General features: G+C 42.2%; 1 protein-coding gene and 1 long non-coding RNA gene across 2 annotated transcripts in view; one reads left to right on the top strand and one right to left on the bottom strand.

Moving 5' to 3' along the window:
• The window catches only part of CLIC6 (chloride intracellular channel 6), a 136,703-nt gene that overhangs the window by 11,380 nt on the left and 101,187 nt on the right, over positions 1-24,136 (top strand). The window contains exon 2 of the mRNA XM_083608845.1: positions 11,106-11,194. Coding sequence (XP_083464971.1) covers positions 11,106-11,194 — 89 coding nt within the window. The remainder of the gene's footprint in view (positions 1-11,105; positions 11,195-24,136) is intronic.
• Positions 165-6,969, bottom strand: LOC310760440. Its single transcript, XR_014546976.1, has 3 exons — positions 6,359-6,969; positions 6,178-6,250; positions 165-864 (listed from the first exon to the last, which is right to left on the bottom strand). It is a non-coding gene; the product is annotated as an uncharacterized lncRNA (long non-coding RNA).

Here is a 24,136-nt window from a genome sequence, read left to right as displayed (position 1 = left end):
TAGGTAATGGGGCCTCCTGCTGCTGCTGCACTGCCGCTGCACAATTTCTGTTCTCATCCTGAAGCAAAGTTCTTAACCCGAGGTACTATTTCTGGGTTAGCAGAGTCTGTAACCTGAAGCATATGTAACCTGAAGCGTATGTAACCCGAGGTACCACTGTACTGTATACATTTCCCCTGTAGCTGTAATAAGCTGTAGCAATAATTAACCCCTCATCCTGTCAAGAGAATATAAAACTAGAAGCTGCCTCACTCCAGACCTTCTCCTGCCATAAATCTACTCATCCATGGCATTGCACTAGCGGTAGTGAAGACTTGCCACAATGGTGTACACTTGCTGGGGAAGTGGAAGAGAGATATAGACCTGGAGAAGAGAGAGTTGGAAGATTTGGAGGGCAGGACAGAGTGAGTTCATCAGAGATTGCCGAGTTGGTGGTTAGAAAGGAGGGTAGAATGGGGCTGGGGGTTAGGAATGTGGAAGGAGAAGTGGGGTTTGGGGTTAGAACGGGGAAGGGGTGGGGTTGGGGCCAGGATGATGTAAGGAAGTGAGAGAGAACAGAGTGAATACGTGCAGAAGGCATTTCTCACACAATCCATCGATTTGTGTACTTTGTTATGTACAAAGATACTGCACAAATTTGTCAGCCGAAAAGCCGGGTCCAGGCATTTAGTTGCAGAATAAATAAAAGAACATTGAAAAGCATAGCATCTCAAATGAGATACTATTTTAGTAAAAAATAGTATCCACGTCTTACTATTTTAGTAACACTTACCTAGACTTTTGTAAGGATGGAGATAATTGTCTTATCTTTTGTCAGGAATCAATTATGTATTGTGGTGCAAGTCCTCTCAATGCTTTCTCTTGCTGAAAAGTAGAATACAGTTTGTGAAAATCAGGAATGCTCTCAAATGTGCAACAAACAGCCACAGGATTTTAATTCTTGTTCTGTCGAACGATCCCAATCCCATTCAGCATAATTAAGACGGAGGAGCCACAATTCCTTCTCCAAGCTCCCTTATCATGTGGAGATCTTGAATATTACACCAGCGTAACAAGAATGGTGCCAATCCCACATGCTTCTCACAATATTCCTGAGCATTTTAGACAGATTGCTAGGCTACACAGACTCTGTGCTAACTAAAGCTAGATTCTCTGGCGAGACATCAAAACTGAATTCACCATCATTACAATAACCAGGAAGTCTGTTGTGCTGGTGGAAAGAGGGGGAATGGAACTGAATTTTCTGCATAGAGCTTGTAAGTGCATGTTTTAGTTGCAAATAATTGCTTACAGCCAGACAGGCATAATTACATTTCAATTACCTAGAGCTGAGCAAGAAGTGTTTCCCCACCACTACCCTCCAACTTACCTTCTTCTGCCCTGACTGAAGCATTATCTTGAAGCCATGTCAATATAAGCAAAAGAGCAAGGAGAAATGCTTCCTTCCCTCCCTCACTCTGAGTTCTTCTATATAGGAAGGAACAGCAGCACCACCTGCTGTGGGACGTGTGAACACTTGGTGCCCCTGAGGTGGAAACTTGGTCCTTTGGATTCCAACTCAAAATCAGCGAAATGTTTCACAGCTTGTGACCGTGAGAGGCAAGGGGATGAATTTGGGTGTGAGGAATTTTAGCCCTTCTCTAGGAACACAGGAACTGCCTCAGAGCAAGCCAGACCATTGGGTCCATCTAGCTCAGTAGACTGGTGGACAATGGCTCTCCAGTTTTTCTGACAGAGTCTTTCCCAGACCTACCTGCAGATATTGGGGGTTGAGCTTGGGACCATCTGCAAGCAAGACATGTGCTCTGCCGCTGAGCTACAGGGTCCTCTTCTACAATTCACTCTTTGGTTGTTTTTTTAGCCTGCTCAGTAAATTATAGCAGGTGATGGCGAGGCGATACAATCTGTTATAAAAACTGGAGAGCTATTTGTTTGGTTTTTTTAAAAAAATAATAAATGTACACTGCTTTTAAACATTAAAAAAATTCTTCACAAAGTGATTCACACTATATAGAACCACCAGCAAAAGACCAACATAAATCCAGCATAATAATGTTGAGCGAGTCATGTTGATTACCAGTGGACCAGCACCTAGTCTGGGCTTGTCAGCTCCTTTTAAGTTGTGTTCACCTTTAAAGCATACAATGCATTGTTGGTTAATCTTCACAGAGCTTCCATTGCCAGGAACCCCTAACAAACTACAATGCCCAGAATTCTTTGAAAGGAGAAAATGTGTTTTGAATGTGCACAGCCTTGCATTCCCTTTAGAAGACTCCACCCTGGTATTGTTTACTGCTTGTTTACAGCAGCTCATTGGGCTGCACACTCAGATGGCTTAGCAGCTCTCCACATATGCAGTGCATGATAATAATGATGATAATGATAATGATAATATAATAATAGTAATAATTTATTTATACCCCATCCATTTGGCTGGGTTTCCCCAGCCACTCCGAGTGGCTCACAATCGTACTAAAAACACGATAAAAGATCAAACCTTAAAGATTTCCCTAAACAGGCATGCAAGGGGTGGGAGAAAGTCAAGAGTGAGGCTCTAGCATGCAAAACTGCAGGGGAGGAAAAGAAAGTTTGGGGGAATAGAAGGGAAGAGAGGATACACCAGCCATGTGTGAGGCAAGGAAGAGAAATAAATAAGGTATCTATGTGGGTTTTTATTTGTTTGTTTGTAAGTTGCTTTGGGTTGCCTTGGGCAAGATAAAGCAACTTACACATTTAATAAATTATTTTTTTTTAAAAAAAGAATTGAATGAAGAGAAGGAGGTAGAAAGAATGAATGGGCTGAGGGAAAGAAATGGTGAATCCCACTGTGCTGGGCCTGCTGGGCTTCCTGACCCCTCTGCTTCTCTACCTCTGCCTCCCCCCCATCTCTCTCTCACACACAGTAGCCCATTAGAGTGAATGGGGCACTGCCGCACCAGTCTGAGACTATCCTTAGCCATCTCCCACCTGCTGATCTTCTTACTTATGACCAGTCAAGGGGCTCCTCTGCCTGTCAACGTCCTCCTCCGTAGCCTCAGCGTTGTCCTTGTAGAACTCAGCAGGGGGAAGCAGGGCGATAAAACTAGAACCAGTTGGCTCTGCCTGTTATTGGCTTTGGTTCCGCCTCCTGTCAATTTCCCTGCCTCCTGACCTACCAGTCCTAATGGGCATCAGCCACCACTGTGCTCATGCGTGTCCAACTTTCTTATCACTTAAGGAGCTTGGTGTGGGGGGTGGAAAGGCCAGAGAGAATTTTCATGGAAATTAGAAAGTGGGGAAATTTTTATAAGTTGATACTAGCGGTCAATTGGGAATAGAGAGGAAGGACACTGGGGAAGGAAGCTGTTGTAGGGTTGCCATATTTTGAAGAACAAAAAGCAGGGCACATTTGCCGGCTTCTATTTTTAACTATGGATCACTATGATGACTCTCATTTTAGATACCCATGAAAAAGAGGACATGTCCTTGAAAAAGTGAATATAAAAGAAACAGGGGGAGGAATAAAAGCAATTGGCAGTTTGGAGCTGGGAATAGGGTAGATGTTTCTTATTCAACATTTTCTTAACCCGGGGTTCCAAAAAAATGGATATTTTTTTATTCCCTGCCCCATATGCCTGCCAATGTTTGTTTTACTGTTTCCTTTCACACTTAATAAACATTAATGTGCGATTAATACAAAATTTGAACATGCAATCCTAAATGCCCTTGCTAGGGAGTAAGCTACACTGAAGGCGGTGGTACTTACTTCTGAGTAAATGCAGCTTGCACTGTTAAGAGTAAAATACCATCTGTTGCTGTAGTGAAAAATTAATTCTTGGTACATCACACATACAGAGCCCTGTTTTGACTTGAATTTGTAATCCCTGGGGCTTTTCTTATCATAGCATCAGCTCAAATTGAGAAGCAAACAATACCAGAAAATAAATGCTTTTCCTTTGAAACCAACAACTCTTAAGAATAAAGGAAACGAGTGAAGTAACATTTACACAGAACCAATAGAAACTCCAATTATATGTGCTGCAGTGATTTCCAGCATGTTGTGCTGAAGTGATCAACAACTCATGTGTTGGTGGAAATATATTAGTGATGGTGGTTAATTGTGACTATGTCTCTGTGAACAAACTCTGTATTTCACAAAACTGGAGGTATTGCCTCCTAGATTTGGAGAAATAGTTGTGTATTATGAATTTTCACCAAAATTATCAGAGGATGGGAGAAAAGTACCACTGAATATCAATCTTAAACATACCGTATTAAACAATATGTTTAATATTGTTGTGAGGGGTGTATTTTTCGTATCTGAACACTTACTGTTTTACCTTATAGTAACTAAGTGCAAGCCACACTAAATAGCCACCCAGAATAACTATCTGATCAGGTCTCTGTTTTAATTAGATAAAAGTTAATTACTAAATCCCATCAGGTTTATTCCCAACCTTTATTGCATGACTCAAGATACTGGGTGAGCTCATACATGAATGCTTATAACTTATGGTATGGTGTTTTTTTTAAAAAAAAACAAATAGAAAATAACAAATAGAAAAAAGCAACAGCAATCTATAATAATTAGCAGCAATATAAAGAGCAAAAAGGCAATCAAAAATGATTATCTTTGCAATGTATGATATTGTAAGCTTCTGTTGTAACAAAAAAGTTTTTTTAAAAATTGCCTAAGGGTACATGGACAGAGAGTTCAATAAATAATTATTTAATTTATTTATTTACCGTATTTATTTATTTATTTTTATATATGCTGCCCACCTGACAGCACTGCCACAGAAGAAAATCTCAGGGTTTCTACAGGTAACAGACAGACTTGGAATTAAGCCTTATAGCAGGCTTCCTCAAGCTCGGCCCTCGAAACTTTTTTTGGCCTACAACTCCCATGATCCCTAGTTAGCAGGACCAGTGGTCAGGGATGCTGGGAATTGTAGTCTCAAAACATCTGGAGGGCCGAGTTTGAGGAAGCCTGCTGTATAGGGCTTTAAAAATTAACACCAGCATTTTATAGTGAACTTGGGAGTGAACAGGTAAAGCATTGCAGATGGTATCAAATCAGTGTAGTGCCCATTTCAGGTATTCATATGCTGCTGTTCTGGGCATGGCCCTTATGGAAAACCTACCTGCCATCCAACAACATTCTTGCAACTGCATTTTGTACCAATTATGGTTTCCAATGTGAAGAGCATTGCAGTAATTCAGACTGGAAGTAATTGCTGCACAACTAACTGGCAGGAGGAGGGAGATATCTCCAGATATGGTGACAGTTGGCCAAGCTGGTAAAACGTGCTCCTGGCCACTTAATAGCAAGGGGCAATACTGAGTCCAAGAACACCCTCAAGCCACTTGATTCTTCAAGCGGAAGTGAAACTCAGCATAGGACCTGATTGTACACTGTCTCCAAGGTCTGCAGAGCCCAACCAAAAGCAGGTTTGGTTCGTCTGGATTAAGTGTCAGGTAATTTGCCCATAGCAACTGGTTCCAGACGCCTGTTCAGACTTTTCAGCACCTCACCAGGCTCAGTTTATGTAAATGAGAGGTAGAGCTGCATGCGGTTGGCACACTCATAGCATTTCGGTCCCAAAAGTGCATGTACTGTTTTTCTTATTGCTTCAAGCACAAAATGTTCTACAATAGAAGTTCATGCATTCCCCTACTGGAAGTCCTCAAGGTACATGCATATATCCACCTGAGCAGTTTTTCATACCAAGAAGAGCATTTTGTTTGAACACACTTGGATTAAAAAGAAGCATAAAATCACAGTGCTGCATCTTGTGTGAGAACCTGCAATGTGCTTAGCGCATCTCAAGTCTTTTCTGTGAGGGAAACATCACATGTAACTCAATTTGTTTCAGTGAGAAAACAGTTTTACCTCCTCTCACTTATTATGTTTTGTCACAAATTTCAACAGAGAGCCAATACCTGTCAGGAATTTAACTTTGATAAACCAGAAATATGAGAAAGTGAGTAAGTGCATATAAATGCATATATAACTGTCCCTTATAATTTCATCAAATTTAAGATCTGTGAGAGGGGGAAAGAAAAAGATAATAATTAAAAGTCATTTCTTTCTCTTCTACCCTCATCAGTATCTTTAAAAGCTGAAGCAAGTGCAAAGTCCACTTAAAACAAGGCATATAAAGTACTGTAGTATATAGATTTGATTAATGTACTTACATGTCATGCCTATCTATCAGATGTGAAGCATTGTCATCCCTGAAGTAAATTTAATGCAAGTCTTAGGATGGCTCTGAGTAGAGAATATAAGAAGAGAGGAGTGACCTCTTTTTCCTTATGACAAGCAAATGTTCAAGGAAGTGGCCCATGTGAGGGAAGTCAAAATCCCAAGCAGACTTACTCATAATAAGGTCCAGTGAATATCTGTGAGGTGGAATCATTGTCAAGATTTTAAACAATTTCCCCCAAAATTGTCATAAGATTGTTGTTGGTTTTTAGGGCTGCAAAACCAGAAGCCGTAATAAAACTGAATTATTTGGTCTTACTTTACAGGTATCAGGCAAATAGGTTCATCGGTGGCATAATATCCAACTTCATTTCCTCCATATGGGAAATGTTTCGTCCCAATGCAGAACTGTAGCTGTAGATTATTGCTTAACATGGGAATTCATCACAAGGAAAATATTAGATGATTGAGCCATAGCTTTCTGCGGTAGATGTTTCTATCTCCCTCATGTAAACAAGTACTTTCATGATTCTTACTTTTACCTCAGGGCAAAAGAGTCACCGACAAGGAAGAAAGGGACATTGTTATACTACTTTAAGATTAAGTAACTCCATGATGCTGCTTCCTGTTACTAGCTTTTCCTGCTTCTCGCACTGGGCATGGATTTAATTTCCACATCCCTCAAGTGTCATATCAGTGCACATTACACCACTTTGTTTATACACCCATTTCATTACTAACTCACAGCACAGTTTACAACATTTATTAAAACTAGACCTATTTTCCACAGAACCTGAACAGATTTCTGCTCCCTGAGCTACAAAGCTTTCTATGTTTACAAAGGACCAAACTGCAGACTTCCGGGGTGGCGCCACCGGCAATGGCGGACTCCCTCTGAACTGCAGGGAATAGCTCCGCGGGAAACGGGTCTTCTCCGCTACGGCGAAGCGGGGACCCTTTCAAAAATCACAGGCAGATGAAGCCTGTGAACATGGGACTCGGCAGGCACCTTTAGCGCCCCCCCCAACTTGCTAAGGAACCCACTAACGGGCTCCGAAGTGAAGAGGGGGAAGTGGCGCGGTGCTGAGAGTCAACGGCTATTTCCGTGGAGCGAAGCCGCATAGCCGTTGCCGGAGAGCGCTGCCTCTTTCCTGGGACAATTTGGACTTTAAAATAAGCACCCGTGAGTACTTAGATTTTGAACAATTGGACATCAAATAAGGACTAGCGAGCAGAAAAGAATTGGATCTTAAAATACCTACATTAATTTGGTACGGAACGGGAAGGTCTAAACAGGAAGTCAGCCTTCCGTTCTTTTGTAAACAGAATAAAGCAAAGACAATATAAACTAGAGCTAAGAAAATCGTCTCTAAAGGACTGGATTTCATCATTTATAATTGTGGAACCCCCCTTTGACAGCAGGAGAAGTGGGAGGATCATTTTTAGACTGTTTAAAGTGAATTTAAAGTAAAGTAACTTTCCTTCATCCTGATACTGGAGCGGGGGTGTCAGGACCGACGTTTGAAGTTCACTGACCAGAAATAAGTGTTTTTGACAGATAGTGAAAAGAAGAGAAACATAGTGATTCCACTGTTCCTCTTCGCATTTGAAAGGAATAAATATTGACAAAGTATCTTAAAAGGGGAAACTCTGTTGCAAGAACAAATAGAAGTTTTCCCTCTAGAGGGAGACTGTGAAACTGTAACCAACTCCAGGGAGTCGGCAGCTGTTATAGACTACAATCGTGGGAACAGACATTTGACCTTGCAGGACAATGTATTCAGAAACCTTGTTGTGTGTCTTTTATAAAACAAATGCCCTACTGGAACAATTACACGAAAAGGTGAATTGGATGGCGACCTCGGCTAGAAATTTGGAACAGGCAGTGGGAAACTTTGAACAGGCAGTGGGAAAATATGTGGAGCCCACTCAGGAATTAAATCAGGAAAAAGCCACATTTGGAAAGAAAAAGTTTGGTTTGGAAATGGGGGGCTGGATTGACCCCCCTATGCTGAGATGTCTGGACTTTTCAAAGATGGCAATGGGCTGTGAGATGTTTGGGATTGTGGGGGCTCCTAATCTTGGAGGGTTTTTGAAACATGCTGTTAAATACCATATGGAATTTAGTGTTGAATATGGAAAAGGGGCCGATCTGTCGAGAAGGGCTAAAAATATTGCCAAGCTGGAGCTACCACGAGCAGGAGACAAGGGAAAATACAGCTACAAATATGAAGAAGAGCTGCGGAAGGGACATGGAAGAGACTTGAGGGCCTTGGATATAAGGTTGCCAGGTTAATGAGCTAGATCGACGTGATAATAAGGACTGACAAAACCCGGAACCAGGAGGAAGGGACGTTGGATGAAGATTGGACTTGTTTGTATTTCTTTTCTCTACCATTAGAACTGTTTTATAAAATTGATGAACATTAGAAAAATGTTGGAATGAAATTACCTGGCTTTAGTAAAAATGTTTGAAGAATTATGAAAGAATGTTATGGTTATGAGAAGCTGGTAAGGACAAGATTTAAGTTTTAAGCTTTAAGATTTATCTTATTATAGAAAGATAAGACTAAAACAGTTTAGGGTAATGTAATGACAGAATATTATGAAATATGGAAAGGATTTGCTGGGATAATTAATAACTAGGATACAAAGAAAGGGAGGAGGAGGAGGTCTAAGAAAGAAGGTAATGACAGTTGAGGATTTGGAAATAATGAATTTGTTTTTTAAATGTTTTTAATTGTTTGTGATGTATTGTATTTTTTTCTCTTTTTTCTTTTTTTGTTTGAATCTGCATTTTTTTTGTCTTTATTTTATTTTGTAACATTTTGAAAATTCCAATAAATATCATTAAAAAAAAAAGGACCAAACTGCAAGTTATATTAAAAGAGCTTTTAACTCACATGCTTAGAAAAAGCAGCTGTGTGTATGCATATGTGTGTGTGTCAGTTGTGATCAGTGATCCTGGAGTGCATGAGAGGGATGTGGGTGATGCTGTGGTCTAAACCTCTGAGCTTCTTGGGCTTGCCGATCTATGATCAGCGATTTGAATCCCTGTGACGGAGTGAGCTCCCATTGCTCTGTCCCAGCTCCTGGCAACCTAGCAGTTCAAAAGCACCCCAGTGCAAGGAGATGAATAGGTACCGCTGCAGCAGGAAGGTAAACGGCATTTCCGTGCGCTCTGGTTTCTGTCACGGTGTCCCGTTGTGTCAGAAGCAGGTTAGTCATGCTGGCCACATGACCCAGAAAGCTGTCTGTGGACAAACGTTGGCTCCCTTGGTGTGAAAGCGAGATGAGTGCCACAACCCCAGTCGCCTTTGACCGGACTTAACCGTCCAGCAGTCCTTTACCTTTTTACCTTTTACCTGTTCCCTACTCCCTTTGCACCTTTTCCCCACAAAAAATATCCCCTGGGAGCTGTGCTCTCTGAAGGTGCTATTTGCAGCCCAGCCCTCTCCATGAAAGGTTGCTGTTTCTCCATGTTAAACCATTGCTACATATGTTTTCTGCCTCAGTGTAGTTCCATGAAGAGTCAGGAACTGCTGGCTTATTAAGGTCTCCATAACACACTAGGATAAGGTACGAATCCATCTCTATATCTTATCTACTTATTTCATAATACTTCGCTTCTACGCACTTCTCAGAACTGTTTGCATGTTCATCTAGCTTCATGTTGATCTACATTTGTGTAGTTGGTTGGTAGGTGAGGCCTTGTTGGTGATGCACCCATGGGGGCTGCCTGGTTGTTGTTGATCTGACAGGCCATCTCAGAGGTGGTTCCCCATTTGTGGAATGCTCTTCCTGGTGAGGTATGTCTTTCTCCATTCCTCTTTGTCTCCATTCCTCTTTGTCCAGTCATTTGGTAGCTGAAATATACTGTTTGTGGCAACCCTGAAATCATTGACTGAGAGAATGAAATTGTTTTTAACAGTTTTAATGATTTTTAAAATGATATTTCTGTTAATATGCTTGCCACCCTGGATTGCTTTGGGATGAAAAACAGGATATAAACCAAACAAATAACAATGATAAATAGCTTCTATACATTTCTACAGTGGCATGGAGAGGCTTAGTTTGACTGAAAGTGCTGTTCAGGTGAGATGCATCATATCATCCATTTCACAGCAATAAATTCTGGAAAATCTGCACAAGTTTCTACAGAATTCCAAATGTTTGGCATAGAGACTGAGGTAACACATGATAGAAGTACCTTGGATCTGTTGGGAGAAACTGAGAAAATTCCAGAGTGGAAAATTTTCCCTCTCCATTCCCTGAAAGCCTTACATTAGGTCTGTAGGTCTTGTGACTCGTCAACAGATGAATGAAGTCTGCAAGGCAAGTATTGTGGCCATTCTGGTGCCTGACTCTCCCCATCCTAAATTTTGCAAGGACTACACAGGCCAATTTAACAAGTCGCTCATGAGCTTGTATGCATGGCTGATAGGCTGTTTGCCCAGTCGGTCACAGATTGGCATATGCTTTATTTTCACAATAATCTGATGCTCTAAATTAATTATGACATTTCTATGATTTGGACTGTGCTATCAGAAAGCATCAGCTGTGCCTCATGGAAAAGTTGACAATGACTGAATTTTGTGGACTAATTTCTAGACAGCTCTCATTTCTACCTCTGGATATTTTTTAAACCAGAAAATGACCTACTGATACAAAGAGATGGTTCTTTTTACCTTTTTTATATGAGTGCCTCTTCCTTCCTGGTGTAGATAGAGATGGAGCTAAATGTAAGTCCCCTGGAATGGAATTCCACAGGTAAAATAAACTTGTATGATTATCTGAAAATATGTTAAATTGTTTTCTATATGAAACTAAATGCATTAACACCTGCAGTTTTCCCCAATAAATTTCCTCAAAATTTAGTCTATACTATGCTTATTTAAATGTTCCTCTTGGCTATTTTCAGAAACAGCAGATAATGGATTGTTTCAGGGACCTGAACTTCTCAAAATTACCACCAGCCAAGCCATCACACCATCAGCCAGGACTTTCCAGGTTAAATGACTCATTAGTACACTGTACTTCTACTTCTTCTGTGGCTCATGGTAAGAAAATTGTAACTCAAAATATCCTGCTGGCCTTTTTTATGTTGTTAACCATATTGCCTTTAGATGTCAGTTCAGTTTATTCCCATAGAGCAGGATGATGTCTGCAGAACGAACAGTGATATGAATCTTTTGCTTATTGGCTTTTTGTGTAAGACTTTGATGAGTTAATAGAAGCTATAGATATCCTTTTAAATACCCTGTTGTTACCGTATTTTTCGCTCTATAAGACACACCCAACCATAAGATGCACCTAGTTTTTAGAGGAGGAAAACAAGAAACAAGAAAGCAACGCAAAGCCTCTTGAGCAAAAAGCCAGGAGTGCTCCGGCTGTGCTCAAGAGGCTTTGTGTGGCTATCCCTGAAGCCAGAAGAGCAAGAGGGATCGGTGCACACTGATCCCTCTTGCTCTCCTGGTTTCAGGGATAGCTGCGCAGCCTGCATTCGCTCCATAAGACACACACACATTTTCCCTTTTTTTAGGAGGGGAAACTGCATCTTATAGAGTGAAAAATACGGTACTTTTCCAAACGAGATGGCCTAGTTTAATGATGCACAGGAATCTTTCATCTTATGTGGGAGTTCGGTTCCAAGGGTTATGAGTAGTACAAGGCTGTTGCATATATTTTGTAATCTGCCTTGATGACTTTGTAAACCACAATTTTTTTACTGCTATATATGAAGATGGACCACAGCTCATTGGTACAGCTTTGCATGTATAAGATCACATGCTCAATCTTTGGTATCTTCAAGAGTCATGAGGAGCACAGGTAATCAAAGGATACAATACTAGACTAGGCGGATTCTTAAAAGTTAATTTGTGCTTCCCAGTGGCACCACTAGGATTGGGCTTTGGGGCCTAGGCTGAAAGTCTCCCTCGATGAATCCGGAGTGGCAGTGGTAGGTAAGATGGCAAGCCACAGCATGTGTCAGGTTTGCAGGTGGTTGCTCGCGAGTAAACAGCCAGGACTCCGACCTGTCTTTTACAGGTTTTATTTAGTGCAAACTATGTACAGTGCAGAAGCCCAAAGCTCATGTCTGTCTCAGTCACTTGCAGATTCCGGGAGTGGCCCCTTCCGGTTCCCCCCCCAACATAAGAACTTAGACACCCCAAATCTCCGCCTCCCCTTCTTCCATTTCATCCCTGTGCACAAACTGGGCGGCGGAAGAGGCATGTCTGTTTCCTGACCAGCCTGGCTAAGCGAAGCGCTTGCGCTCTCCGTAGCTTCTGTGAGCCTTTCCCTCACCTCGCCCCTCCTTTCCCCCTCTGCTTCACTGGAGGCGTGGTTCTCTCCAGTGCCTGATGAAGAGCTACTTCTGAACGTTGGAGGCTCCCTGTATTCTTGTGCCCCCCCCCCCGCTTTTGATGGCAGTCCCCTGACAGCATGCTAGAAAGCAAAGTGCGCACATCACCAGTTTAATATACATACCCCCAAGGCAATGAGAGTGGCAACGAGAGGAGCCAACCAGATGCCAGCTTTGGGCGGAGCATGCAGGAAGCAGGTCAAGCAACCTTAGATCAACCCCTCCTTGCCCCAGTACTCTATGTGGCCTCACAACCCCAAAGGTAGTGTCTGACTGGCTAAGTTCAATGCCGCTCTCATTGTTTGGGGGAAATATTGTTAGTTAAAAGTTGTGGCGGATGACTACAAAGCCTCAGCTGCTATCAGCACATGGCTTTGTTTCCTAGTTTGTGGTAAGCAGCCTTGCTCCTTTGCCTACATGTTCCTCCCATGGCAGTGGCCCTTGGGTCTGTGTGGGAGAAGAGTGTCAACAGAAGGTGGGCGAGCAAGAGAAAGAAGTGTGTCAATTGGATGAGTGCCCTGCCACTCGACAAGGCCCCCATCCTCAACCCTACTTCAAAGGTGCCTCATCAGAAGTCCTCTCAAACCTGGCAGTGCTTCTGGTGCAAATACACTACTAGGCTCCTCAGGATCCCATCTCTAGCCATCTTTTTAAGCACTGCTAAATAGCTGCTTTCTATTTGGAGACAGGGCAGGATATGAATTTACCCTGTGATCCATGGCAAAGAATGGAGGTTTTGTTTTCTGACTAATTAGCTGCCACTGTCAACCTGGGATTGGCATTGGGCGCACACCTCTTGTATTGCACTAATTTGGAAGGTGGGGTCTGGTACTCTTCACCTCTGTATTGTCAGGATATGATGCAAAAGGTTAAGGTGTAGTCTGCTTCCCTCCTTGGAAATGTCTTGGCCTCCCTCAGGAAGCTGATTGTAAAGTTACTGGAAGAAAAGCAGCATATATTTCCCCTCAGCATATGGGATTGGATTTTCACAGGCGGTAGATCTGCTGAGTCAGTAAGCATTGTCTTGCTGAGCAACTTTTATAATTGCAGTCATGCTTTAAGCACCTCTTGTAATTTTTTATTTATATGATCACTGGTCCCTGAGTAATGATTGGGTTCTTGTGTACGTGATAATGAGGCCCATCAAGCAACAGTAATTGATAAGAATTAGCTCTGTCATACTTACTGTCAGAACACATGCCTTATTTCTCTGGCACTGGACAATGTTTCCCCCCACCCCTTTAAATACCTAACCCAAGGGCATTCTTGTGAATCTGTGGTTGAAGTGAAGGAAAGCTAGTTAACTCAACTGAATCACACCCCCATGTTTGCAAGTGCCACCTGACTTAAAATGGAACACAAACAACATTGCAGGCTAGGACTTTTCTGTTCAAATAGAAATGCAGTCCAGATAATGGTTCTTAGTTTATGTAAAAAATCCTCCAGCTTTTCATAATTGTAGAGTTAGAAGGGACCCTGAGGGTCATCTAGTCCAACCCGCTGCAAAGCAGGAATCCTGCCCACATTTATCCCTGGGTGGGCTTGAACCACCAACTTTCTGGTTAAAGTCAGGTGCACTGACCCATTGCACCACCTGAGGGACCAGTAAGAAAGTTGAGTGAAGCTATTTGTGATGCAGAACACCAATCAAAATGGATGGCACTTGTGTTGATATTATGAATAGCAGCAGACAAGAAAGAAAGATCAAAATCGTGAATCTGAATTATATTGCAATATCCAAAGACCATTTGGATAATGAGGAGGATGACTAAATATATATTTTAATTTTTTTTAGTGAACTAGAGGTTTCCAAGAAGCCCTTCATGGGAGACAAAAACCAACAAGGCATAGAAGCACACACTTTTAAAATGAATGGGCTGTGTATGGCAAAGGTGGCATTAGTCCAGTGGTTCCCAACCTTTTCTTGGCCATGCCTCACCTAAGCATCTCTAAAATCCTGATGCCACCCCCACCCCCCGTGGCATATAAGTCTTATTATTCAAAAAGTGAACTCCTGATCACGAGGAGGAATCCTAAAAGGCCATTAACTGTTAATAACTCATTCTTGAATTGCCCCCCTTAAAAATCAAATTGCTTCCCTGAGGGGCGTGTGCCCCACATTGGGAACCACAACATTAGTCTATTTCTAGCGTGCCCAAGATTGTTATGTTGGTGATAATTATAGACAGTGGGGAAATAGTTCCTCAAATGAAATCCTATTAATGTGTACCTGTGTGTGCTTGCCTAATAGATTCTGTTTCAAATTACCTCAGCTGTCATTCTCTTTGCACAGGAATCAAAGGACAAAGGCAAATTCGACTGTAATGTGAGGGTCATAACAGGATAATAGAACAATGACATGGAAACAGCAACTTCCAAGGAAAGGATTAGCAATTAAAATGGCAAGAATCCATTACATTGTTCTTGCTGTCTGACCTCATTTTCTGCTTCCTGGTTCCATTCCAGTATTCACAAGGAAATACAGGTTAATAGATAGAAAGATGGGAATAGACACATTCACATCAATTTGGGTCATCTTATAAACAAAAATGGCTTCCAAACAACCTGGTTGGAGTTTCCACCTTGATAGCCTGATTCAAGCTGGCATAAATTGTACACAATCCATGTATGGTGTAAGGTTACCAGACATCCCTGTTTCCCGGGGACAATCCCCAGATTTACAAATCAGTCCCCATACAAAATCAATTGAAGTTGAAAAGTGTCCCCGGATCCATTGAAAAAAAATCTGGTAACCTTAGTATGGTGGCCTGCAAAAGATTTAATAAACCTCCTATTTTTGTTGCTTGCTTGGGAGTTCAGATACCTGGCACGTCATAATACAAGTCTGGTGAGCTGCGCTCAAGTTGGCTTGACAAGTTGTGCAAGCTTGGCCTAACTGAAAATGAAACGTAACCATAATTGCTTTGAAGTAAGTACCATTATTATTTATTTCTAAGTATGTAAGTTTGCCTTCTGACACTAAGTCCACACCAGCACACCTCTCCAACAATGTCTTTTTTCCCAGGAACTGTTTGCATTTTGCAGGTAGCTTTAAATGAGCACAATTTTGAAGGATTTTTATTATTATTATTAAACTGCTTGAAATATATGTGGTGCCTGAGATTCAATATGATTCAGCAAAACCTGAAATGGAGAAGGGTTTAAGTAATATCTCATTGTGAAGCAACTGCCATTGGTGTGAAATCTTCGAAGGTAAAATATTACAAAGGCCGACTCTAGTGTAGACTGGCATGAATCAGGCATAATTAAATTTAAATTTTACAGCAATGTAAACACCTGAAGATGGAGACTGACTGTGGGCTCTGGATGATTCCAGACTGTCTCTGTTTTGGGGTAGGATTCAGTCACATACTGGCAATTCAGGTTTCACAATTACAGTGAATTTGGAGGTCTTGCATAACAAACCAACTTCCCGAAAGGACCGGGCTTTTCACAGTGAGGAAAGTGATAGGAAAATGCACTTGAAAGTGTGGGATAATACTTGCTTTGAGGCAACATCATCTAGCCTCCCCACAAACAAATCAGGATAAATGCTCAATAACAACAGGGCAACTGGATGTACTGTACCCAGTGACCAGGAAAAAGGAAGCTCTGAAATGCATATGAATGTATCTAAACGGCACCATTCCATCTGTCCCTGTTAAGAACATACTCTCTGTTTTATCATAGTCACTGGTGTGGCTTACTCAACAAAAACTGAGTAAGTTCAGACACACAGCACTGCCCTCATGTAAGAAAAGTAATATGAGGAAAGCTGCTTGAACATTGAAGGCCAGTGAGATGCTGGGAATAGAGAAGGAAGCAAACAAGGGAAAGAAAACATATTCATGTACTGAATGACTAGAACGTTGAATTTCAGAAGAGGAAATAGGTCACTGGAGAACCATGCATGGTTGATTTGACTTCTTGTTAGATCAATATTTTTCAGCTCTCTTTCACCAGGTGGGGATTTCCTAATCTCTTTACCTAGTCCAAACCTTGGAGGCATCAGACATGCTCCTTCACTATTCAAAACGGCTTATTCAAATAATCATAATTGGTGGCTGCCTCCTCCCAATAATTCCAGGAAAGCAGTTTCTGATTTTTTACTTGTAAGCTTTGCCTTAATCTTTCTGACTTAAATTTTTGTTGCAATGAACCTGTTAAAGGTTACTTCTGAAGGAGAGTTGGAGTATAAATGTTTAAATTAGCCCAATTAAGACTTTAACTGGGTCACATCCAGTGTGGTATAATATAAGAATGTTGCACCAAATTCACACATGCTTTTCAACTACATTCCTGCTGGCTGTGTGCATATTCATGTGCACATGATTTCCAATCAGCTGTTGGCTGTGAAGGCGGGTAAATTTACAGTTATGTTTCAGCCTTCATGACCAGTGAACCAATTTCCATGTGCAGGGCCAGCTAGACAGGCATACTGTAGCTGTGTAGCCTGAATACATGACTGAAACAATGGTATCAGGAGGAGGGGTTTGGATTTGTTCAGCACTGGGGAATATTTTGGGACAAGCTAGGCTCCACTGGAACTGGGATGGAACCAGAATGTTGATGCTTCAAATAAAAAAGGTTGCAGAGCTGCTTTTAAACTGATTGTGGGGGAAAGCTGACAGGTGCTGAATAGGGCTGGTTTGGAACAAACTCGCCTCTGGGATGAAGATGTAGGTGAAAAGAAAGTCATGATAATTTAAAAGGGGGAGGATTAGAAATAGGCATTGTGAGAGCAAGGGCGTGGGATAGCAATTCAGAGAGGACAAAATATTGCAGGTCAAAACATGAGTGTCAGAGATACTGCACAAATATTTATATGCTAGAGGCCTCCAAGGCAAAATGGGCAATTTTGAGTGCTGGGTCTTAATAAATAGCATTGCTGTAATGCAGTGGGTGTAACTGAGACCTGCTGGAATGGAGAGAACCAATGGGACACAGTTATCTCTGGATATAAACTTTATAGCATGGATAGGAACCTCCAGCCCACAGGCCAATCTTAGTTTGGTCCCTGAGCGGGAATTTCTGAAACTGCCAAGATTGAAAAACTCTACATTTAAAGGATGTGGGGGTGTCTGGGACAATACTGAGATGAGGAGGACATCATGCGGATGCCCCTACCATAACAGGGAAACAGGCAGGTGCAAATCTACAATGTGCCTGTAATGATCTCTGGCAGACAAGCAAGCTCCGATAAGAAGTAATTGACTCTCTGGCAGTTTATATGTAGGCTTATTTACAAAAAGACACATCCAGAGCCCGGCTCCTCGCCTGATCTCATTTACGTTTGTTGGTCAGTCTGAAGTTTCACTCCTCCCACAACAGGAAGGATGCCAGGCTCCTGCCTTTCCCCTCTTGCTCTTCTGTTGCCTTCTGATTTTATCCAAACGCCTGGATCGGGGACTGAGAGGCTGATCTCCTCCCTCCTCCTCACTCTCACTCAACCCAGATTCAGACCACTGCTTATCTGCTGATTGCCTAGCGACACCTTGGCTGCCATCCGACTCTTCCTCTCCTTGAGAGTTAATAGAGTCTTCTCCAAAAAGGGGGGTTGAACTGCCCTTTCTTGATTCTGACAGGCAGTTCTCATCTGCAGAGTTGGTTCCTAGTTCAGTCTCTGAGTCAAACTCATCCCCTGCGCTCTGAGGGGCCACGTTCCTGACAGTGCCCTAAAACTCATTCAAGCAACTGTAGCTAGAAGAGGCTAAGGAGGCCACAGAGTCTGTTATCAATAGGAGTTCAAGTGAGGTTGTGTGTGATCCTGTATGCAAAACATTCTGCAAACGAATTGCACCAGGAGACAAATTGCTGCAGGATACACGGACTCTCAGGATGGTTAGCATTCTGCAGATGCAGTGCTGGCAGGTAAGTATTTCTTCACCACAAATGTTGCCACAAAATAAGCCTTTAAACGAGCCCTTCTCACACACATAAATAAACATGTGTCGGAATGAAGTTTGTACACTGAATGGGCATCCATCTGTTGGCATCACCTTTAACATTCCTACGCCCATCAGCTCAGCCTCAGACCTTCCCATTGAATTGTTGCCAGAGTTCCTGATCACAAGGAGGCATCTAAGCATGTTCAGCCAAACTTTGTTAGAAGAACGTTCCTGCCCTTCCTGCTTAACGAAGGAAAGGTAGGGTTAGGACAAGTACACCTGGCATGTACAGGAAGGTTGGGGCCCAGTGCAGCACATGCAGACTGCCACTACACTTTGTCTCCACAGATCTATTTTTGAACACATGAAGAGGACAACTGACTCTTACTGTTAGTTATATATATGTGCCTTAAAATAGAGGGCTTGCATGGGGGTCAGGGACTCAATTTGGATTGTGACCCTATTATATGGTCTAGGGAGCAATAGCTCTTTTCCCCAGTTGTGGTCTTATCTGGACTGGACCCCTTACACCTTCAGTTTGCAGAGGCGAAAACGCTCCCATTAAAGTGAATTTTATACTTGCAAGCTCTTTGGATGCCATTTTGGCATGTAAACAGTGTAGGTGGGATCATTTATCTGAGGTGGTTGTCATCTACCTTTTCTGGATGGGGTTCCTAAAAAAAACTAGGTGTGCATTCTGGTGGTGCTGATAGATTCTGCATTATTAACTGAAGGCCTAAGAGGCCTCCAAAGATGGAGTGTGGCCAATGGCAATCTTGTCTGGATAGCCTGGCCACAGTTTCCCATACTATGATAACTTTGAAATTTAGTAATGTGTTATTTTGGGGGATGTTTTTGAAGACTGATGGAAACTTCCATTAGTTCAGAATACAACTGCTAGGTTGCTCACTAGCATCAGCCGATGGGAACATCCCTTACTATTTTGAAACATCTTCTTTGGTTGCTGTTCCATTTCCAAGGGCTGGAGTCTGCCAGTACTACAGAGACTGGAGAGATGTGGCTGGCGCTTAGCTGTTGCTCTGTTCCTGCTCCTGCCAACCTGGCAGTTCAAAATCACGGCAGTGCAAGTAGATAAATAGGTACCGCTGTGGCGGGAAGGTAAATGGCATTTCCATGCGCCGCTCTGGGTTCTGTCATGGTGTTTAATTGCGCCAGAAGCGGCATAGTCATGTTGACCACATGACCCGGAAAGCTGTCTGTGGACAAACGCCGGCTCCCTCAGCCTGAAAAGTGAGATGAGCGGCGCACCCTATAGTCGCCTTTGACAGGACTTAACCGTCCAGGGGTCCTTTACCTTTTACCTTTGCAGAGATTGGGATCTAGATACTTGAAGGAATGTTTTCTCTCATGTGAATCTGGATGCCCTTCTCTGCAGCAACGAGGGAGATGACCACTTTTCATTGTGATGCTGTGTGGAAGCTTGCCTGGTGCCAAGTCTCCCAGACTTTTCAAAATCAAGCGAAGACCCACTTTTTTTTTTATTTCCCAAGGCATTTTCATTCTGACTGTGTTTTTAGGGCTGTGCTTTCTTTTCTTCTTACGCTGCTGCTGTGATATTGTTTTTATGTCATTGCTTCAATGGCAGTCGTTTTACCATTTTATTGTTAATGTGCTTTCTTCTAGTCAGTCATGCTGAGAATGGCAATATAAGTGTAAATAAATATAAAAAAGAGGTCTATTAAATTTCTTATACAAAGGGCACAGTCCCATGATGAACAGCTACGTGCAGTTAAGTCAGAAATATCCTTGTACCATGCCGGAGAAATGTCACTTGCTGTTTTGTGCTCTTCATACAAACACAAACAGAAGTCATACCAGAGAATAGTGCCAACCCTTACAAAGACTCTAAAAATGTCACAGGTGTGGGTGTGGGTGTGTGTTGTGGAGGTTGACATATGTTTCCATAGTTCACCGGAGAGAGAGGTTCAGGAATGCTTCACCCTTCTCTGCTGACTTCTCTCAGTGATTGATAATGGTCATATCATCTCTGGCTAGCCATTCTGCAAATTGGACATCAGAATGACTGGCAGGCATTTTGTCAATGGAAGCTTCCAGTTAGGAAATAGTGTTTTAATGGGAGATAACCTTGAAGGAGACGCCCTTCCCCCTCCCACCCTTCTAAGAAGCAGGGACTAATGTGAGCTGTGGAATTCCCTCCCTACAGAAGTGTGTCTGGCACCTTCATTGTGTAGCTTTCATCGCGTGAAGGCACACCTCTTCTTTGTCCTGACCGTTGGCACCTGAGACATATAATTTTAGGACCCACCCCATTGTTTGAATGGCAAATTGTTCTAACTGATTTCAATCTTATATTGTTGTAACCCATCCTGAGACCTTATGGTGAAGGGTGGATAAGAGAGCCAATAAATACTAGTAGTAGGAGTAGGAGTAATAATAATAATAATAGTAATAATAAACAAGTCTGAATGCTCCTATGCACTGCTGTAACTCAATCTGTAACTAAACCTTAAGAGGTGCCAGAACTCACCATGAACCCCTCCCTTGTTCTCTGACAGTGGCAATGGTGCCCACCTGAGAGGTGCCAGAACTGAGTTCCAGCGCGTTCCAGCTGGGGGGAAAAAGCCCTTCATGCAACTCACATTTAGTTCCCCCATTTCCCCGGTACTCCACTTCCTCTAGGTTGGCCAGATGCAAAAGAAGACAGGTCTCCTTCACCTTTGATAATTAATTAATAAATAATAATAATAATAATAATAATAATAATAATAATAATAATATATTTATACCCCGCCCATCTGGCTGGGTTTCCCCAGCCACTCCAACAGAATATTAAAATACAATAATCTATTAAACATTAAAAGCTTCCCTAAACAGGGCTGCCTTCAGATGTCCTCTAAAAGTCTGGTAGTTGTTTTTCTCTTTGACATCTGATGGGAGGGTGTTCCCCAGGGCGGGTGCCACTACCGAAAAGGCCGTCTGCCTGGTTCCCTGCAACTGGCTTCTCGCAGTGACGGAACTGCCAGAAGGCCCTCGGCACTGGACCTCAGTGTCCGGGCAGAACACAGCTATTATAGGTACAGAAGCGCTCTCTTCCTTTGCATCCGGCCACCCAACTTCTCTCCCCTGTTTTCCCTGTGTGTCGAATTTTAGATTGTAAGCTCCTGGTGGCAGGACCTGTACGCTTGGCCTCTGTAGAACACCATGCACAAGTATGGCACCAAATAAATAAATGGAATGGTGGTGGGGAAGGCCCTGCAGTTTTGGGTGACAGAAAGAGCCATGAACTAAGAAGCAGCAGCAGCCGCAGCCGGTGAGGGTGGGGCACCATTACTATCCTGGCTTCTCAACATCATAGGGGGTTATTGGGGCTTACCGAGAGGGGAGGTGGGCAGATTCCCTGGGGCCATGGCTGGCAGTCTTTCTTTCGATCAACAATGGCTCAAGAACGCCTAAATGGTTTAGCAATGATAAACATAAACATAAACCACGATAAGGCAAAGTTGCTTGATTTTTCCTGCGTAATTCAAGAATTCGCAGAAAAGAAAGCTAGGAAAGCATTTTTAAATGTAAATACTTAAAATAATATTTTTCCCTATGTATTTTTTAAAAAGCACTATTGTATATCTATATTTTCCATTTTGTCTTTATATGCAGATACGGTTCAAGCCTTGAAATAAAATTATTTGTCAGCGTAACTTTTGTGAAAATTATTTATATACTTACTTATTTATAAGACTTCAGTTATCCCCAGGGTAAAAAAAAAGGGGGGGCACATTATCTACCTGGCCAGTGCCTCTGCCTGGCTCTGCAAGGCCCTGCTGCTGCCATGATGTGCCACACCAGGCTGAGCTCTCCATGTTTCGCCTCTGCCAACTTCCTCTTGAAAAGCCCCACCTACACCACCTCACCGGCTGCTGCTGGAACCGCTACTGCTACTGGATAAATGCATCTTGGAGAACAAAGTATCATTCGTTGGAAATGTGTCATAGTAGTACTAGGAACACCTCCACCTATGTTTTATTTTAGAGGTGGGGAAATGTTGACCCTCCAGATGTCACTAGACTACAACTCCCATCATCCCTGACCTTTGGCCATCCTGGCTGAGGCTGATGGGAATATTTACAGCCGAAATTTGAAGTGCAATCCTATGCATTTCTACTTGGGGGTAAGTCCCATTGGGTAACATTCGCCCAAGTTTTATTCAGGGAAGACACATTGAAATTATGAAACATAACTAAGTTAGTTCCATTCATTTCAATAGGTCTGCTTTGAGTAAAACTTAAGCTGCATCTGCACTGTGCATTAAAAGCAGTATCATACCACTTCAAACTGTGGTTCCTAGGATGCTTTGGGGGAAGGCATGGCTATTTAAAATGGCATGATACTGCTTTGGTGTATATTGCAGTTGAATACCAGCCATTGGGGTAAAAGACTCCTACTTCCAAGAAAGTGTGTATAGGATTAGTTTCACCCATAAAACTGCAAATTCTCTTTCTAGCTTTCTCCCTGTGTCCACCAATGTTAAAGTTTATGTCCATCCTTCACATGCTTCTTTCCTAGAATCTGAAACAAAGCTCTGAAATGTTTGAAGGTCCCCTACAACTAATTTTGATATATGACATATATGATATATGTAAAATAAAGATCGCTTGTGTGTCTGCCCATGTGTGTTCATGTACACTGCATTGGGAGAGGCTGATGAAGTGAAATGGAAACATTATTAGCATTTTCTCATTAGCATTTTCTTATTGTTAAATGCCATCTGTGGCCATGCTATTACAAGCTTGATTTAGCTATGCCTTACATTTTCTCTCAGAAAGCATTTTGGATAATACAGTATTAAAGGTAAAGGGACCCCTGACCATTAAGTCCAGTCATGACCGACTCTGGGGTTGTGGTGCTCATCTCGCTTTATTGGTCATGAGGCCAGCATGACTAAGCCGCTTCTGGCGAACCAGAGCAGCGCACGGAAACACCGTTTACCTTCCCACTGGAGCGGTACCTATTTATCTACTTGCACTTTGACATGCTTTCAAACTGCTAGGTTGGCAGGAGAATACAGTATTACGGAAACATATTTGGTCATTTTATCTTTAAAAACATTCTGCATCATTTACCAAGGCACAGTGTGCACCCAGCCTGTAATACAAACTCAGGTGTAATATAGGAAGGGGTTAGCATATTTTCATTATGACTCCAATACCAAGAAGCAGTGTGGTCTACATCCTATGCCTCACATCCTGTTGCCAACAGCAATGCCTTAAGACATTTTGTTGATTATGATGATGTCATATGAAGCGCTTAGTCCATCATGTAACCACCAGGTGGTGCTCCTGCAAAACTAAAACCCATTCCTAACATTGCAAACCTGAAGAGATGTGTTTGCATGCAGAGAATTCTACATTGCTAGACACAAAAGTCATTTTCCTTACACTTTGGGCATGTCAACACTACTATAAATACATTCAGTGTCAACCAACACTTTACACTCTTTCTATGTTTACTTTTTTCCTGCTGTCATTCACTGTCTGTGGCTGGCTGGTTGGAGAGATAAACAGAGCTCTTATCATAGCATTGCAATGAACAAAATAGTCCGGGTATGATAATGACTCATGTTTTAAAAACCAAGTTTATGTGTAAGAAATGAAACTTTGAGGTTAGTAATGCTAATGTCATTGCTAATACTTTGAGCTGCAAATGTTTGCAGGGTGAGTTTTG

Source organism: Podarcis filfolensis, assembly GCF_964270895.1.
Source record: "Podarcis filfolensis genome assembly, chromosome: 4".
Lineage (NCBI taxonomy): Eukaryota > Metazoa > Chordata > Lepidosauria > Squamata > Lacertidae > Podarcis > Podarcis filfolensis.
Note: the sequence above shows the minus strand (reverse complement) of the source record. Positions and strands in the feature narration are given on the sequence as shown.